Source organism: Theileria equi, chromosome 3 (assembly GCF_000342415.1).
Source record: "Theileria equi strain WA chromosome 3, complete sequence".
NCBI classification, from domain to species: domain Eukaryota; phylum Apicomplexa; class Aconoidasida; order Piroplasmida; family Theileriidae; genus Theileria; species Theileria equi.
Window position 1 is genome coordinate 1,679,561 of NC_021367.1, and position 17,788 is coordinate 1,697,348.

Here is a 17,788-nt window from a genome sequence, read left to right on the forward strand (position 1 = left end):
GTGACATGGCACGTGATTGTGGAAACAGAAATATTTCACACACATGTAATCTTTGTGGAAACGAACAAAATGAATATTCTATCTGCTGTAGCGCGGAAGACACCAAGAATGTGTAGATCGTGAACTCTGGATGAGACGATGAACGTCATCTCCATATTCTCCTCATTCCTACCTATTTCTCATATAATCCTACGCTAGTCGTTTATCTTATAATGTACATATTCCTGTAGTGGTAACAGTTCGATACTCTCCGGGCTAGGCTGATGGCTGGTGTCTTTTTAGTTTATGAAGATTCCATGATCTAGACTAATTATCATTCCCCCGCATATAGATAATGGAAAAAATATGAAATTGGTGTGGATTGCGATCTGAGAGGCAAGGAATGGCCGGATCCTGTATTCTGGTTAGCTGTACACATTCCCGGATTCCTAGAGTTTTCAACGTAATCAAGGAGTGTATATGTGAGGATTCGCTATAAACATGTTTATTTACGAGTTTAAGGGTAGAGATGTGAATCCCCATAATGGATTCTATTTTTGTGTAAAACGGTCAACACCAGTTTACATTTCAAGTTAAGCTTCGTATAGACCAGAAATTTGACCTTACGCCAGATATATGGCGTGATTATATTAAATTATGCGGTATATGTGATCGAAACGACTCTTACGAGTCGTAATAGTAAACATGGGACCGTTTTTGCGTAGTAAATTAGTGTCTATTGCACTCTTTGGTATAATATATTCTGGTATTACTGTATTTTTATCTTCATCACAAGTATTTGCGATTGTGTTACGTAGTTCTGGTAATGGTTCCACATTTTCAAAAGTTGGACCTTCCACAGGAATCATTCAAACCAGCTGCTTTATCGCAGCTCCACTAGGAAGCAACACGGTAGGAACAGTCATATCCACTTTTTGCTGTATTATGGTCCCCTTTACTTCCGCTTCCATGTTTAACCTTTTCATGTAGGAGTATGCGAGCAGAGACCCAAAGCAATATTTGGGTAAAGATCCAGTTGCCAAGGAAGACTATACCATATGTTTCGCAAGGAAGAAAAAGGAGGTAATGTATTTGCGTGTTTTTGTGCTTTATATGTCTATATTGTCTCCGGAGGTGGTGTGGAGATTTTTTAAGAGAAAAACTAAGGGATTGCGTAGCCAATTGAAAGCGAAGATATAATAGAAGCTGAAGAGCTGAATTATGATCCAGATGAGGTCTATGATGAATATGATGACTACGACGATGAAGTAGAAGGGGATGATGGATACGATGGAGATGAGGATGAAGATTATACAGATAGTGAAGATATAGATGACGATTCTGGTGATTCATTTGATTACAATTCCAGAGGGGAATTGATGATTCCAGGAATCCATAGATTTTCTAGAACTCGCTCGTCCAGGGGCAGACGCAAATTATTCAAACAAGATTTTGTGCACATTTCAAACATCGTCTATCCAATTGTCGTACACGATAATGTGAGTTGTTTTTATCTCTGGCATGGAATATTTAGGATACATCCGAATTGCCCTCTGTTCAAGGAATGCGTGTGTTTTCCGTAGAGGACGCGGTTAAAGAAGTTAGCGAAGCGAAACAGCTGGGTATCACAACATTTATGCTATACCCATATGTTGATCAGGCACTCAAGACACAATTTGGTAGGCATTGAATTGATACATGAAGTATGTCATACAGAATACATACATTACATGAAATATATCTCTTTATTACACTTTATCACAGGTGACGAGGGGTTGAACAAGGATGGCATTCTTCCAAGAGCAATTGCAGCAATTAAAGAAGCCGTTCCATCAGTACAAATTATTGCAGACACCAGCGTGTCGTACTACACAACCGATGGTCATGATGGCTTGGTGGAACCAGAAACGAACACGATCTCAAATGACATTACAGTCGGTCAGATAGCAAAACAGGCATCAATCCTCGCCTCTGCTGGATCGGATATTGTTTCACTAAATGACCTTATGGATGGCTCAGTTGCAATAACTAGAGAGATGCTTGACTATGATGGATTCACAGATGTGTCCATAATGTCTAGAGCTTCAAAGTTCAAATCTGCCTGGAATAATGGGAACAAGGCATTTGGAGTATCCCCTTCCCAAAAGGTCGATTCGTCCAGTTATCTGCACAACGTCTCCAACTCGCAGGATGGTGTATTAAAGGCTGTTAATGGTTAGTGTAATACCGGTTTAAAATTGTTCTTTTCAGATATTGAAAGTGGTTCAGATCTGATATCAGTTGAGCCTGCAACACCTTTCCTGGATGTACTTAAAGAGTTGAGCGAGAAGGTCAAAGTGCCAATAGTCGCAATTCATACAACGGGAGAATACAAGGCTATTAAAGCAGCTGCTAAGGCAGGTGTCTATGACGAAAAGGAAGCTGCAATCGAAGCCATAAAATCCCTAAAACGCGCAGGCTCTGATCTAATCGTCACTCCTTATGCAAAGGAACTTGCTCTATGGCTTTTAAATGATATGCGCAATAATGGCGTAGATCGAGTAGGAATTTGCTTCTAAACGCATGGCACACCACCTCCCACGTATATGATAGACATTTATGTTCATTGTACTAGTTCTAATATGTTTATTAGGAGGATAGACATCTTGAGACAAACCCAGACTTGTACACTGGAGTATTAGAGAACGGTCTCACATATACAATACTTCCAAACGAGCATCATGGAGGACGTTTTGAGGCGTATTTACAAGTTCATAGTGGATCAGCTGATGAATTAGATCATCAACGAGGTGTAGCACATTTTTGTGAACATGTTACATACATGGGAAGCAGGTAACTTGAACACAGTGCTGAATGTATTTATATTTTCAGGAAACGCGATAAATTGATCGGGAAGGATGTACGCACAAATGCGTTTACTGATTTTCATCACACTGTATTTTATACTTCTTGTCCATCCATAATGGAAGATACTGAATTTAAAACGGAATCCCTAAATAAGGCTTTATCCACTCTATTAGATGTTGTTGAGGTAACTACCGATCCTGCATGCACATAGATTCTCACTAATAAATCCAGCTTTTAATTTAATTTGTAGGCTCCAACTCAATTCAATAGTTCACGCGTTGAAAAGGAGCGTATGGCAATACTTTCAGAAGCCTCTATTATAAACACAATGGAATATCGCAAAAATTGTGCCACAGTTAAGGCACTTCACTCTGAAAATATGTGAGTTTACTACTTTTATTATACTTTCTTTAGACTTTCTAAACGGTACCCAATTGGAGACCTAGAAATGCTAAAAAAATACACGGTTGAGGACCTTTCAAGTTACCACAAAGTGCATTATAGACCCTCAAACTTGCATCTGTTCATAGTTGGTGATGTAGATGTTGCTGTAGCCAAAGCTTCTATTTATGAAATATTTTCAAAACTCCAAAATTCCCCTGTAGAAATTTCGTACGAGGGGACAGTAAAAGAGACAAGAAGGTCTTTACCACCGGCAAAACACGACTGGAACCAACCAGGTCCTAAGATATCCATATGGGAGAATGAGCAGTTAAATAACTTTGCATTGGAAATTGTGAAAAAGTTACCGATTCCTGAGTGCAAAACCTGGCGCGATCTTAGGAATAATATTTTGAACAAAATAGTTTATCGTGCGCTTACACTTAACTTTGATATCATTGGAAGAGGTACATTTTATGATTCTGTTGAAACAAACGATTTTGATTGTATAAACGAAGGTTGCAGAATTCGTTCTCTAGAGGTAAAATCTGCTCTAGACCAATGGGAGAAATCAGTTTCAGCCGTTATATCACAGGCTAAATCTTTTGCATCAGAGGGAATAACGGAGCATCTCTTCAAAATTGTCACAGATTCACTTAAATTGGATATCTCTAGACTAGATAATAAAGTAGATAACCAAGAATTGATAACTAGGATTATGGATGATTACGCTTGTGGACGTACATTAATGAACAAAAAATATGAAAAGGAAGCAATACAGGACTGTATAGAAGATTTGCATATAGATGATGTTAACTCACTACTTTGCGAGTTACTGAAATGGACAAATGGAAAAGACTTGGATGGAATGAACCTCATCTGCTCAGCTCCTCCAAAAGGAAAAAGCCCTGGATTCCAGGGAATAACACAAGAAAAACTGAGCAATGTATTTTATGAGGCTTGTACTTCTTCACCAATAGCATTCTCGACCGGCATTGAGGTACCATCCCAACTTTTACTCCCCTCTGAGAAGAAGGAAATAATGGACAAGGTACCTGCTCCTACATTTTTAAAGCAGGACCTTATAAAAGAGCAAATGTACATATTTGAAGATTTAAAAGTTGATTCGTCTGCATTAAAAGACACTGATGAGAAAGTTGTGAATCCATCTCAAACGGTTTCTGATACTTTTATAGATACAATTAAATCAACCGATTTAGAAAATATTATAAAATCATACACTGAACAACTGCGTGAATCAATGGAATTACAGACAGAAGTTGAATATATCAAACCTAAAATAGATGAAACTGAAAGAACCAGACTAGAAACCCTCTTACTTGATAGATCTATTGGTTTACCAGGAACTAAAGATGGACCATATATACACGGTTTATCTGAACTGAATAAACCAATAGCTTCAATTGGAGACCCTAATGCACGCTTGTACACTGGTACCAAACCATCATCGCAATCTATTGATTTATACACACTTTCAAACGGTATACATGTGAATGTAAAGACACTTGATCCTACTACAGAGGTTCCAACGCATTCCATTCGCACTTTAATTCCCTTGGATTATAAAGTGAAAGATACTGAAGAAATAAAACGCAAAAAGACCCATCTACTGGTGGCAGCTGCCTCTATGATGGAAGGAGGTGCAATGGGACAATTGAGCAGATTCCAAGTGGAAATGTTTTGTAGTAGACACTTGATTGATGTGAACATTAGCATGAATGAGGATTTCTTTATTATAGAAATGTCGTTTCCATACAAGAATCAAAACAGTAGTTCCAATGTAGATACTCTGGAAAGTGCACTTCAAATATTACACTACCTACTCAGATATCACAAAATAGAACCTGACGCATTCCAACGTGGAGTAGACAGAATAAAGAGAGATCGAATGCAGTATGTTCAGGATTTACAGTCCTTTGGAACGGGTGATATTCTTAACTCTATGAGTCAAGGAAAACTATCATTTCACTATCTGGATACAAATGTTTTGGATAAAATCACGCTTGAAGATGTTCAAAGAGAACTATCTGATGCATTCAAGAGGGGTAAACCTGAGGTATCATTTTGTGGAAACTTTGAATCAAACCACCTAAATTCACTTGTAGGAACGTACTTGGGCACTATTGAAACTAGCAACGTGGATTGTAATAAAGAATACATTTTAGCGGAAGCATTTTTTGCATCTACTGCTGAACCAAAAGAAGCTGAGAATCCAACTAGTGTCACGCCTATCGTAGAAACGCACGTAACGGGGCTAGAAACTTCTCTGCGCAATGGTCTTATTTATGTTCCGGATAATCAGGAACGTGCAATGGTACTTGTAGCGGGGCACGCCCCAAATTCATGTGGAATATTGCCAGATGGAACACACATAACATATATTCTGGAAAGGACGTTGTTACAGATTCTAGGAGATGATGACAAAAATATAAGAACAATGGCAAAAGTTAGGAGAGAGTTGTGGTCGCACCCAGCATTTCCTAAGGTAGCTTCTCTTCTTTTCCAAGAAATGCTGAATAATCGCACTTTTAGTATACTAAGATCAGAAAAACATCTGACATATGAATCGAATGTAGAATTTATCCCGTACGACATTCAGTTTGCCGGATACTTTATCATTTCTGTTCATAGTTCTTTCAGTACTTCTGAAGCCATCTTGAAAGAAACCAAACAAATACTAAGGGATATTTGCACAGGATATCGACCACTAACGGAGTATAACCTAAAGAGAGCAAAGGATCAAGTACGATCAAAACTACAAAAGGAATCCAAAAATACACACTTTTGGACTAAAAGAATGGGTGGTTTGCAAATCATGGAAATGCCGTTCAACTCATCCATAGCAATTACAGAATTTGATAAAGTAGTGCAGAGAATAACATTTGATGATATTAATCTACTAATCACATCTCATGTCTACGGTTTTAACGAGGAGAATCTATGGACACGTATAATCAGAACTAAATCACCTTAACTCTACTACTATGTGATATTCAAGAACAAATGGTTCCTGTTTATATGTATTGTTCAGTGTTGATGTACAGATGGACATCTGTAAATCATTAATACAAGTGGTATTCAAACCAAAAAAGAGTGAGTAACACTGCGTATATACACAGATAGGTACATATAAAACTATAGATGGCTATAATTCAACGAAATAAGAGAATTGAACATTTAAAAATACCACTAGGCGTTTAACGCTAGTTATACTTTTCGTGCCAACTCAAACAATTCTAACATATTGTACTTGTTTGTTAAATCATGAGCTTCCTGTGCAGAAACTTCCAACTTCCCCTGATTAAAATTCGTCTCTAATATAGAGATTGATTTGAGGATTGATCTGCAAGCATCTTTCGTAGCTGACGCAAGAGATGTGGGTTTTAGGTGCATTTTTGACACGATCCTAGGTTTTTTGAGTATATTTTCCATCCATTTTATACACTAAATGTATGTTATGAGAACGAATCTATGTAATACCTGTTCTGCTAATGTAATTTCAAGGGATAGTTCCGTGTGCACATCGAGTTCCCATAGGATTATTCCAATCCTTCCCATCACAAAGGAAAGCTCCATTTTAAAATTTCGAGAATTTTCCAATATAGAGTATTCATACATGCTATTCCTAACGTGTGCTGCCAAAATGACCATCATCATGTCAACGCACAAATTAACAGCATGTTTTGGAACTAAATCCGCAAGTGTGTATATCAAAAACCTAAGTGTGCTTGGCATATCAATGACATCCATGCTCATCAGTCTATTTACGATTTCAACAGAAGATTCTTGAGCAAACTCTGATGCATCAAATTGTTTTTTATCCATGCCACTTGTATTACAAATGTACTCTAACCACTCCCCAGTATCCTCAGCATTTTCAAGGAGTAAAAATGTTAAAATATCACACAGACAATTCGAACTTCTCATAAGTATATAGTATCCATAGGGAGTTTCCAAGGCGTTCTATAGATATTTATTTAGAGTATTTAAACTCACCTTCACTGCGTATATAAACAAATTTTCCATGTCTTCGAAATGGTTTGCGATTACACATATATTCTTGACTAAAATGGCCTTTTCAGGCGGCTTGGTGACCTAAATATAAGCTAAAACTGGTATGTTTGAACAAACCCTAATGAGTTCTAACAGGGTCCCCATCCTGCCATCAGAAAGTAAGTGCCACAGTTTTTTCACCAAAGTATCTTCAACATGTTCATGTACGCCGTTTAATGAATCTTGTAGAAGATCTTCTCCTAACGCATGGTCGCCTTTAAATGTAGAATGTGAATCATCTTCCCTGTGCAGATGTCCTATAGTCTCTTCCCAGTCCTTGTAAAGATTCATAGGGGTCCAATCGGATATTACTTGCTCTGTCTGACCTCCTTCTTTTATTCTCATTTGTTCAAGAGACAGCGAATTAATATTCGTGTTACCTACCAATACAAGCTTTTTTGACATCCATATTGGCATATCTGAAATATCTCCACTAATCTTTAGTTCCCCTCCAAACATCTTATTTATTAGTAAATCATAGCGTTTTTTACATTGCACAAAATCTGCTGGGCCCAAAGCCAGGAACAAGTGATTCAGAAAAGACTGAAAATGTATGTATCAATATAAAAGTACCATACCTCAATCCAGTCTATCATTAATAGCTCAGTGTTTGCCTCTCTCTTGATTGCATCTAGATACATGAGCTTCTTATCTTTCATTACATTTAATTGATTGACCAAGAGTTTGCTTGCATTTTCAATCTTTGTTTGTACAGAAAAGGAATTGGCATAAATTTGTGATAATAGATTATGCCTATTTTTTATTCTGCCTGTGATAAGATTTGTACGTTGTAGCAAGGTTTCGTCGCTATTTGAATTCTTGTTTAGAGAATAGTCATATGCATCCGTTGTGGTTATTAAAGTGTGATTAAAGAAAGATGAATCAGAATGTTTTCCACATGTTGTACAAATGTTACAAAGGGCCAAGGAACAATCGACACATACTTTATCTATCATCTCTGTTGGGTGACTTTCACATAATCCAAATTGGTTTGGAGACTTTGAACATGACACCCTTGTATGTCTTGAAAAAATTGGAGTGGACGAATGGTATTTTGTATCACAGGAGTTGCAAAAATTAGCCCTAGACATTCATGACCATTGCACACAAAACATACCTATCAGAATGACAGTACCATCTTGCGGGTGCCGTCTCACACAAGTCACAGACAGGCTCCGGTACATTTATTCTCACTGGAGTAAATTCAATTTCAATTACTGCATACAAAAGTGCTTGCTTTGGATCTCGAATGCGATATAGGGAATTATAATACCTCGGTTCAGAGCTCGTATTATATTCAATAGAATCGTAAGACTCTGGTATTTGAGAAGTCAAGAACGTGTCTAAAGTTCAGTGTGTAGGCCAAAATCCACTTACCATGCCCATCTAGATGCGATAAAATCTTACCCAGTGCTACCTTAAATAACAACATTTTATATGTTCCAGTTGGGTTTCCTAGGAATAATCATTAGTATGAGGCTTACAAACCCTTAAAACCAACAGGAGGTGCGATAGTTCCGGTTTCGTAGAGCTGCTTCGTGAAATCGACAGAGAGTATTCCGGAGGATAGACAGCTTTCAAACGCCTGAGGTGGTTCCATTTTGTCCAAATCCATCAGAAAAGAGACGATTGAACCATCAAGCTACGTATTTTATGGTAATGAAACAAAATATGTATATCAAACAGATAATGAACGCCCTTACCTTGGCTGAATCTGCTTTGAAAGCTTCTTCTTGCTCTAAACTGCACAACTTCCATCCTCTTGTGATGTGTAAATCTGCTGTGAAGAAGGAAAGCTGTGCAAAGTATTCAAGGAGCTCCAACTCATGTGTATCCCTCAAAAGCACGGGCTTAAAAGGCTCCTTTTCTTCGCTCATTGTTTGGTTTACATCTTAAATGGATGATATATCTAATGTGTAGTTTAATTGTAACAAGTTGGAACTGCGTTGGTCAAATTACTTGGGTGTGTAGTGTCCAAACGCCACATCTCCCCTTTCTACCACAAAATTTGTAAATGGCCCCGCATCTGATAATAGCGAATATAAACTACAATTATAGTGTCAATCAGTGAGCATGGCCTCATCCATGGCCTTTTTAAAGGCATCTGTGAGTGTATCGCAAATTTCCACCAAATCTCCCAAACTCTGCGAAAATACTTCGACAGCCGGCTGACCTAAGATTATCGTTGTTATATTGTCAAAATACGAGAAGATGAATGAGTAAAAAACTCGATGGGCCGCCCGAGTCCTAGAGACCCCTAGAAGGACGTTCATAGCAAACATTTTTGTATATGAATGATGAAATATACACATATATTTAGCGAATATCCTATACAATCCTCCTTTAGCCAAGGACAAGTGGAGGAATAACTTATGAACGCAGAGTCATCGCAATTTTCATTACAAACAACAAAAATAAAATGTAGATATTTATCTAAAATTACCTGTGGTTTGGATTCGAATGTTCATTTCTGGTTGCATAGGATGTGGAACTGAGTATCCTGCAAAAACTACATCATCGCGCTCTACCAGAAGCGTTCTTAAAACATTTCCTAGGGTATGATCCTCGTTTTCTATCGAAAACGTAATATTTGGCGAGGAATCGCTCATTTTGACCAAAGTTACAACTTTGTTGCGATAAGGATGTTAAAGCGGCGATAATCTCAAGAATATATCGAATAACTTGTGAATTTCGTACGGAAGATGCGTACAATGTATGGAATGTGCCGCTGAATTAGATATAAAGTAAGACTTTACGTGGTTATAGTGCCGACCCAGAGGTTCAGTCCATGTAAACTTGACATGTCGTCTTATAGACGATGTATATTTTCCCATAAGATGGAATATTAGGATATGTCTGCAAATCTGGCAAGAATAGAATCCTATGCCACATTTACGCTTGATTTCTGTTTTATTATGTCACTTTACAGTTTTTAATGCAGTTTTAGTCCACTCCTTCAGATATAAAGGTCTTCAAGGGGTGAAAAATATACCATTTGTTCTAAAAGGTACACCAAATGGTAAGTAGCTCATAGTGTGCATTTCCCCTTCTTCCGAGGCACTGGTTTGTAGTCAAGAATTTTCGCAGAGTTTCTGGTAATTTGGCTACATGATATATCCATTTGCCAACAATGCATAAATTGAGTAGTTTTACTCATATATGGTAACTCCATATAGTGATATTTGTAGATGTAGATTCGGGGTGCAAAATATTTCCAAATGCATATCCAGAGTGGACACACAGCACCGCGTATACAGACACATTTGACTCAATTCTGAATTCAAATGAACATTTAAAACCTGGTGAAGAAACCTCTAAAGAATTTGCATGCCATGGAAGGATTACAAGTGTGAGATTTAATGGCCATTTCCTCCACATTGTTGATAATAATGGTAAAAGATTACAGGTTATGTTTAGAAATACAAATGACAAACAAGATAGTTCAAATGATGGAGAAGGGTTTGAAGCAGAGGAGAAATTAGCTAGGGATCATCTAGATTTAAATATATCAACCGAGTTTGGTCCTGATAAACAAAAAGCTCTGGACCTCTGGGACATAATCGCTGTCAAGGGGACAGTAAAGAAGACAAACACTGGAGAGATTACACTTGTAGCAAAACAGGCCATGTTACTAGCAAAATGTATATTGCCGCCTCCCGACTTATGGCATGGCCTCAAAGATGTTGAAACTAGATATAGACAAAGACATTTAGATATTTTAGTAAATAAGGATGTGCACAATAAACTTCTAATACGATCAGAGTGCATTCATCTCATTCGCACATATTTACATAAGCGTGGACATATAGAGGTCGAAACACCAATCTTACAAAGGTTTCCATCCGGAGCGCTAGCTAATCCATTTTCAACAAAACACAATGCTATGGATATGGAAATGTTTTTGCGAATTGCTCCAGAACTCTATCTTAAAAGACTAATAGCATCTGGATTTGCGGACAAAGTGTTTGAGATTGGAAAGTGCTTTAGGAACGAAGGCATTAGTGCATGTCATTCTCCTGAGTTTACAATGGTTGAAATTTATGAAAAACTTGCAAATATGGATGATATGATTGTATTAGTGGAGAATCTGGTGCAATATCTGGTAGACGAAATGGGAATTACTATTGATGGCAAAAAGCAGATAAAATGGAAACAAATTACAATGAGAGATCTAGTATTAGAATACGCTAGAATAGATGTTTATTCTTCCAGCTTACCTGATCTTGAAAGCTTTTGTATCTCACAAAATATTGAAGTACCAAAGAATGCAAGTTGGGGAACTCTCGTAAATGCACTCTTTAAAAACAAGGTTGAACCGCATCTAATTCTACCTACTCATGTATCATATCTTCCACTGGACATCTCACCCTTTGTTTATTCAAATGACGATTCCACCATGCCTAAAACTGCCCGCCGCTTTGAGAGCTACTGGATGGGAATGGAAATTGCAAATGGATGTACCGAAGAGTGTGACCCAAAAAAGGTGCTTAAAAATATTAAGGAGAATTTTCAAGACAAAGATTTTATAAATGCTCTAGAGTATGGAATGCCACCCACTGCTGGAGTTGGCATTGGAATTGATCGACTGGTCATGGTACTTGCGAATGCACAAAATATAAAGGATGTACAAACGTTTCCACTCCTAAGACATACATAATTCTATTTCAACTGCTCCACTAATATAATAATTGTTCCATATACAAATATAAACATGTTTATTCAGCATATATAAAAGGTTATATTCTCCTTGTAATGTTTTTCCAAACGCCATTCACTTTCTTGAAGCGTACATATTCCATTTTGTTACTGTGTTTTATATCCAAGGTAGCCGTAATCATGCCTTTACCTGAGGACAAGGTTACAGCATTACATTTTTCGCCCTCTGCTGCATTCCATAATTCAGATCCGGAATCTAAAACGGATTTGATATAAATTCCCACCTTTGGAACATATCTCTTGTACGTTATCCCGGGGTAATTCTTGTTGATAATATCTATATCCCCATTCTTCAAATCAGATATATCTAAAACAACACCGTGTTCATCTCCAATTTCCGTGTACTTCTCCAATTCTTCCAACATATCATCCATAGTATACTCCCTGAATCCCTCATTGATAGGGTTTTTTCTTGATGTTGGAGTAGCAGTGGTTGCATCTTTTTCAGGTAGTGATTCCTCAGATGAACTACCCAGAGATTTATTATCTGCAACCGCATTATCCTGTTTACCCTTACCCAGGATTCTAAAACGGTTTGAAGCATATATCCTTACTAGGAGGAGTGTGTATAATACCGAAATCACCTTCATGTTTTCAACTATTTCAGATACACACAAGAATCATTACTGTAAGAGGAATCATACGTACACTTTAATGCATCTTTGTGAGATAAATCGTGCATGCATAAGCTATAAAGAGGTTTTGATTCATCATCTAAAGGAGAATGCTAGTCAAGGGAGGAAAACTGTAACATCCATATTGCATGTATCATACAAATTTATCTATGCCAATATAGAGACAGTATAACAATTAAGCTCCACGCACATCGCCAGCCAACTTTGAGATTTCCTCATTTATAAAATTCAGCTGTTCGTCAACCTTTTTCTGGGCGCTTTCAACCTGAAGATTTGATGAATGCTAAGCTAATGCTTCGGATGATTAAAACATTTCTCATATAAATACATCAGTATGCACTCTACGTACCCTTGTCGCATGGGTTTCCAGTGCGGGTTTAACTTCTGCTACTGTTCTTTCGACTGCAACTCCACCAACTATGCGATAACATCTCCTGTCCTCTGGAAGTTCACACAGAGTCTTTAACACGAGCCTAAATTATGCTGTGATTCTGTAAATTGGCACAAGCTCAGATATTAGACGTGAATTGGAGATAGGATGGAATATATGAACAAAAAACAGAAAGGATGGAGACCAAATGCACGCCATAAACAAATATTTTACATGAAAAATGTATAACCTGTGCTCTGCAGCTTCTTGAGCCAAATCTTCCAGTTGTCCAAGGAGATTTAGTCTCTCCTTCTCCAAACGCTTCAGGGCAGTCCGTTTTGTATCTACAGCAGCCATAACCGATATTTTGCGTTATAAAGTGCACATTTACAAATTATTTATAATTAAAATTGTAAAATGGTCGAGAAATACGAGTACACTTTACCAGGCGGGTAGGGCATAGAAAATGTGTATCTAGACATCACAGAAATGCTACTATTTTATATATTCCATTGTAAAAAAGGCTGTTAGAGCTCATGTGTAGACTTGCATGCCTTTATGTATGCCTTTTTGATGCCGGCATAGAATCCCTGCTGTAACTCTCTTTCACACTTGTCCATTGACTGTTCGTTTATATCAAGAATAGAGTAGACTTACGTAGTGACTTCCCCTATGTTTGTTAAAGAGCATAGAGTGGTACAATACGTTTCTTTGGAACGTGGATTGCGAGAATAACTCAATCTTGGATTCCTGTGTAATGGCATCACCCGGTTCCCTAAAGGCCAATGTGCAAACTTTTGACTTCATACCTTGTTTTAACAATAACAAATAGTGCTGTATCGAGTTGCTGTTGCATTGTAGGATCTGGATTAGTTGATAAATTGTCCGATTTATCCACATTTAAATTGTTCCATGGAATTGTGAATTTTACTTCTTCAAAGGTTAATATGAGCTCCTGAAAGAGACTTTTGTATCACAAATGATGCATATACCTTGAAACAAATTTGTAGTTCTATAGACAAGAGCTCCTTATCATAGCTCTCTGGTGTGCTAGTACTTTTCTTTTCATCGTTTTCCCCTGGAATATCATCAGCCTTTTTCAGGTCATTTTTGGCAAGTGTTTGCTCCCTTTGTCTCGTAACATTTAAAGCGTCATCTTTTGGTTGGTCATATTTTGTATTTTTACCGGTTCTAGCTTTCCTTTCCTTTACACGTTTACCCACTTCTGTGACCTTTGTAACACACTTGTCGACCTTTTCTTTTAGTTTCTCTTTTAAATCACCCTTACTCTTTATTTTTTCCTTAATCTTGGAGAATAAACCAGGCGCCTCTGCGGTTTTTTGTGATTCATTGCCAGCAGTGGGAATCTTATCCCGATTCTCTTGCTCCTTGGAATTTACATTTCTTTGCGCCATTTGCCTTATTTTTTCTTTTCCACTTCTTAGAAATCCCAAGAGTTTCCCCTTTGGAGGTTCATCAGTATTCTTATTCATGCCAGACGCTTTGGGGGTTTCTTGTATAACTTCTGGGACAGGCTCAGGATCAACTATAGGCTTGGAGTCATTTTCTACATCTTCGTCACCGATTTCCGTGTCGTTACATTCGGCATTCATAGGATCATATATGTGTTTATTTTTCCCTTCGTTTATAGGCTCTGCAACCGGAACATCAAGTTGTTTACTATGATCTCTGTTTAAGCGTACAGTAACTGGTTTTTTCTCATCTGTATGTTTCTCATTTTCTGGATTTTCATTATTATCAGAATGTTCTGTAACGTTTGAATCATCCCTCTCTGTGAAAGTATTCCCGTCTGCTTCATGTGTATCTATAGCAGACGAGTCGTCAAAGGTCACATTCTCAATCTTGACGTGTGTTAGCCTGCCTCGAGAACTTGTGAATCGCACATTGCAATTGTTACTTTCAGAAGATTGTATTGTAGACGTACTATGTGCAGAAGTGGTTCCCTTCGTTTCTGAGCTTGGAACAGACTCTGGATTTCTTTCAATATGCTTCGGAGCATCAGTTTGCTTTTGTACACTACCACTCCTTTTAGTTTGTATACTTTTTTTTATTAATTCTGAGACTGTAGACTCCGAGTAATCTGCTGGAGGATTTAGTTTGCATAACCTCCGCAGATGCAACACGGTCATTAGCACATTATGAGTCACAGTATCCTAGATATTGGTTTAATAATCTTCATTAAACTTTACCTTTACAGAGTTTACAAGGACGTTATGTGCGAGATAATTACTTAAAACAACAGGCCCTTTTATGGATGTTGAGAACACAAAGTTCCTAGTGTTGTAAGTTTTAATAGCCTTGTAGACCTTTACCATTACATAGTGACCAATCTGGTAATCGTATTTCAAAGACTAAAAACATACCATAAACTCTTTTAGATAAAATGTATCATCCGTGCTAAAAAGCTCTTCTATAAATTCTTCGTCAGAACCCTTTGATTTTGAAAGATACCACTCTACTTTATAAACTGTAAACGGTGATAATGTTGCTGTTTTTATATTGCGATATGATAAAAATGTGCCTTCTTCCATTGTTCCTTCTATAATTACCGGGTATTTACTGGAAAATGTGGCCGGAGGTTCGCTGTGACCTTCAGAATCTATTCCTGCTACTTTGAAAAAATCATGTGGAGTATTTCTTCTAGCAACAAATAGTCTATCATCTTCATTTTGTAAAGATTCCCTTTTTACATCCTCTCTACGTTCTTTTAGAGCCACAAGGTTTAAACTGCCATAATTATAGACTTGAACTCCAAACGTGAGTTCTATGTTTTTGCAAAATGCATCGCAGTATTCATATTCCAAGAACGTAAATGTCAAAGGGTTATTTGTTCCAAAGAATATTTCAAAAATCTGTATATTTTAGATGCGGGTGATTACAATCATAAATGCGTAGACAAGCTGAAAATTAAGAGATGAACATCAACTCACATATTTGGCAAACGCCGATTTTTCTGACCCTTCTCTTGCATCAGTCCATGAATCCTTCTGTATAGACCTCCTCTGGAATCCAGTTACGCTTGAAACATCGATTTTGTAGATTTGGTGATAGTTATCGTCATACAGGACAAGCGATTTGGAAGGCTTGGATTGCAGAGATATGAAGTAGACATGGTCCAAAGGACCATAAAGCACCTTGTATAAGTTGTTACCGAGGAGGTCATTTTCTACCATCTCAGTTTCTGCCAGAATATCTACGAGTGATGTCGAAGTGTTAATCCTTAGTCCATTAGTGGACCTTTTTGGTCAGTAAACCTGCAAATTCATGGAATATCTGTATATAAAAGATACATTAAACTGTATGTTGTCATCATAATATCTATTTGTGCGCGTATATCTTTCCTAGAAGGTGTGATTGAGCACAGAGCTACGCAGCTGGTAGTTTATAGAGACCAAATGAGATAAACAAGGTGTACCTGCCACTGTTTTTATGTTTAGTGATACTATGTTGATATATTCACAAATGGATCGTATTGTGCAGATCTGGAGTTGGCTTACAGATCAAACCATTGGAATTTGTGAGGATATCTATACCAGTTTTTGTTTTTACCAAACTTTGTACTATATCTTTACTTTGTTTGATTATGGGCCATAAGTATGCCTATATTTGTGATAAAATGCTCTAATCCCTTCAAACTGTAGACACGCAGTCGACTTTTGCCGCTCAAGCAGGGATTTTAATCAGCATTTATGGTAATTTCGAGTGTGATAAGACTATATTGATGATATAGTACGAGAAATTCTCTGCTATAAAGGAACACTTTCAGCCTATATGGACAGGGTATGGAATATTAGACAACGACACATTTTACAAATGCCTCGATTTGTGCCTGTAACCGACCCAGAAGTTCCAAGGTCCGAGCAGGATATACATTATGACAGTCTAATAAAACACAGAAAATGGGATAATCCACACAGTCTTGTCAAGGACAAGGTTAAAAAAACGTAAGTTTTATTACCTTGTGATACTGGCTTATTCGCTGATGCATTAAATATACTTATGAATTTAATCATTAAGCGTGCAGAGACTATAAACATTCCCCCAAAAAAAGTGAAAGCCATTATCGCAACCTCGCTCATAGGGATAAGTTTGATTATGTAGCTCCAAAAAGAAAAAGATATGAGACACACAACAAAGATGTAAAGAAGGAAGATTCTAAATTTAAGGACGAAAGTAGAAAGGATTCAGAATCTAAAAGTGCAAAATTTGACAAAATTAGTGCTAAAAAGTCTGCAGATGCAGAGAGGAAACTAATGGAGTCCATGGGTTTCCCATCAAGATTTGCTTGATTTATCCCTTTACGCCCGTAGATATCACTAATAATGAGTCAATATGCCAAGTGTAATGTAAATACAAAATCTTGTGTGTGGTTGTGGAACCCATCAATTGTGACACTCAGTGACTTTACACTATTTAAATAAGATTTAAGTACTTGTATTAGCGTTCTAACATCTGTTACATCTCTATCTCCTTTTGTTACCAAATATTCAATCTACCCGGGGTTTTGAGCCAAGTAAATGGAGGGTTGTGGTAAAACTTAGGAACAGAATGTCGTAGATAAATGGGATACGAACTGCTACAGGTCAAAGATTACTGGTTATAGGCGATTTGGCTTCGAAAATGATGGACAGATAGAATAAAAAATTGGCATAGCTTGTTAACCCGATGCGTTGATTCCAAAACAGCACTTTATCCACAAAATATTTCTACCGGAATATTCATGGCCATCTAGCATAACTATTAAAGACTACAACCATCCCTAAAT

At 37.4% G+C, this 17,788-nt stretch overlaps 8 protein-coding genes across 8 annotated transcripts, besides 1 other annotated feature; 3 read left to right on the forward strand and 5 right to left on the reverse strand.

Annotated features, from left to right (window-relative positions):
• Nucleotides 1–684: 684 nt before the first annotated feature.
• Nucleotides 685–6,202, forward strand: BEWA_008320 (delta-aminolevulinic acid dehydratase domain-containing protein; the record flags this gene model as incomplete). Its single annotated transcript, XM_004831031.1, has 10 exons — nucleotides 685–891; nucleotides 970–1,116; nucleotides 1,158–1,478; nucleotides 1,514–1,658; nucleotides 1,744–2,193; nucleotides 2,230–2,519; nucleotides 2,612–2,811; nucleotides 2,851–3,010; nucleotides 3,077–3,207; nucleotides 3,241–6,202. The coding sequence occupies 10 exons, from the start codon at nucleotides 685–687 to the stop codon at nucleotides 6,200–6,202; spliced, it is 5,013 nt and encodes a 1,670-aa protein (XP_004831088.1).
• A 233-nt stretch (nucleotides 6,203–6,435) lies between these two features.
• Nucleotides 6,436–9,158, reverse strand: BEWA_008330 (hypothetical protein; the record flags this gene model as incomplete). The annotated part of the gene is made up of 9 exons (XM_004831032.1): nucleotides 6,436–6,672; nucleotides 6,709–7,191; nucleotides 7,225–7,323; nucleotides 7,360–7,824; nucleotides 7,860–8,364; nucleotides 8,399–8,624; nucleotides 8,659–8,736; nucleotides 8,770–8,923; nucleotides 8,985–9,158. The coding sequence occupies 9 exons, from the start codon at nucleotides 9,156–9,158 to the stop codon at nucleotides 6,436–6,438; spliced, it is 2,421 nt and encodes an 806-aa protein (XP_004831089.1).
• A 183-nt stretch (nucleotides 9,159–9,341) lies between these two features.
• Nucleotides 9,342–9,890, reverse strand: BEWA_008340 (RNA polymerase small subunit, putative; the record flags this gene model as incomplete). Its single annotated transcript, XM_004831033.1, has 2 exons — nucleotides 9,342–9,454; nucleotides 9,725–9,890. The coding sequence occupies 2 exons, from the start codon at nucleotides 9,888–9,890 to the stop codon at nucleotides 9,342–9,344; spliced, it is 279 nt and encodes a 92-aa protein (XP_004831090.1).
• Nucleotides 9,891–10,411: 521 nt separating this feature from the next.
• Nucleotides 10,412–11,938, forward strand: BEWA_008350 (hypothetical protein; the record flags this gene model as incomplete). Its single annotated transcript, XM_004831034.1, has 2 exons — nucleotides 10,412–10,424; nucleotides 10,470–11,938. 2 exons carry the CDS (start codon nucleotides 10,412–10,414, stop codon nucleotides 11,936–11,938), a joined length of 1,482 nt encoding a protein of 493 aa, XP_004831091.1.
• A 79-nt stretch (nucleotides 11,939–12,017) lies between these two features.
• On the reverse strand, nucleotides 12,018–12,587 carry BEWA_008360 (signal peptide-containing protein; the record flags this gene model as incomplete). The annotated part of the gene is made up of 1 exon (XM_004831035.1): nucleotides 12,018–12,587. The coding sequence occupies one exon, from the start codon at nucleotides 12,585–12,587 to the stop codon at nucleotides 12,018–12,020; it is 570 nt and encodes a 189-aa protein (XP_004831092.1).
• A 220-nt stretch (nucleotides 12,588–12,807) lies between these two features.
• BEWA_008370 (KE2 family protein domain-containing protein) lies at nucleotides 12,808–13,359 on the reverse strand (the record flags this gene model as incomplete). Its single annotated transcript, XM_004831036.1, has 3 exons — nucleotides 12,808–12,897; nucleotides 12,982–13,105; nucleotides 13,253–13,359. The coding sequence occupies 3 exons, from the start codon at nucleotides 13,357–13,359 to the stop codon at nucleotides 12,808–12,810; spliced, it is 321 nt and encodes a 106-aa protein (XP_004831093.1).
• Nucleotides 13,360–13,393: 34 nt separating this feature from the next.
• Nucleotides 13,394–13,414: a sequence feature (AT_rich).
• A 115-nt stretch (nucleotides 13,415–13,529) lies between these two features.
• Nucleotides 13,530–16,196, reverse strand: BEWA_008380 (hypothetical protein; the record flags this gene model as incomplete). The annotated part of the gene is made up of 7 exons (XM_004831037.1): nucleotides 13,530–13,625; nucleotides 13,660–13,777; nucleotides 13,812–13,957; nucleotides 13,995–15,176; nucleotides 15,213–15,353; nucleotides 15,387–15,875; nucleotides 15,954–16,196. 7 exons carry the CDS (start codon nucleotides 16,194–16,196, stop codon nucleotides 13,530–13,532), a joined length of 2,415 nt encoding a protein of 804 aa, XP_004831094.1.
• A 374-nt stretch (nucleotides 16,197–16,570) lies between these two features.
• On the forward strand, nucleotides 16,571–17,315 carry BEWA_008390 (hypothetical protein). The gene is made up of 2 exons (XM_004831038.1): nucleotides 16,571–16,967; nucleotides 17,048–17,315. Exons 1-2 carry the CDS (start codon nucleotides 16,795–16,797, stop codon nucleotides 17,310–17,312), a joined length of 438 nt encoding a protein of 145 aa, XP_004831095.1. The 5' UTR covers nucleotides 16,571–16,794; the 3' UTR covers nucleotides 17,313–17,315.
• The last annotated feature ends 473 nt before the right edge of the window (nucleotides 17,316–17,788 follow it).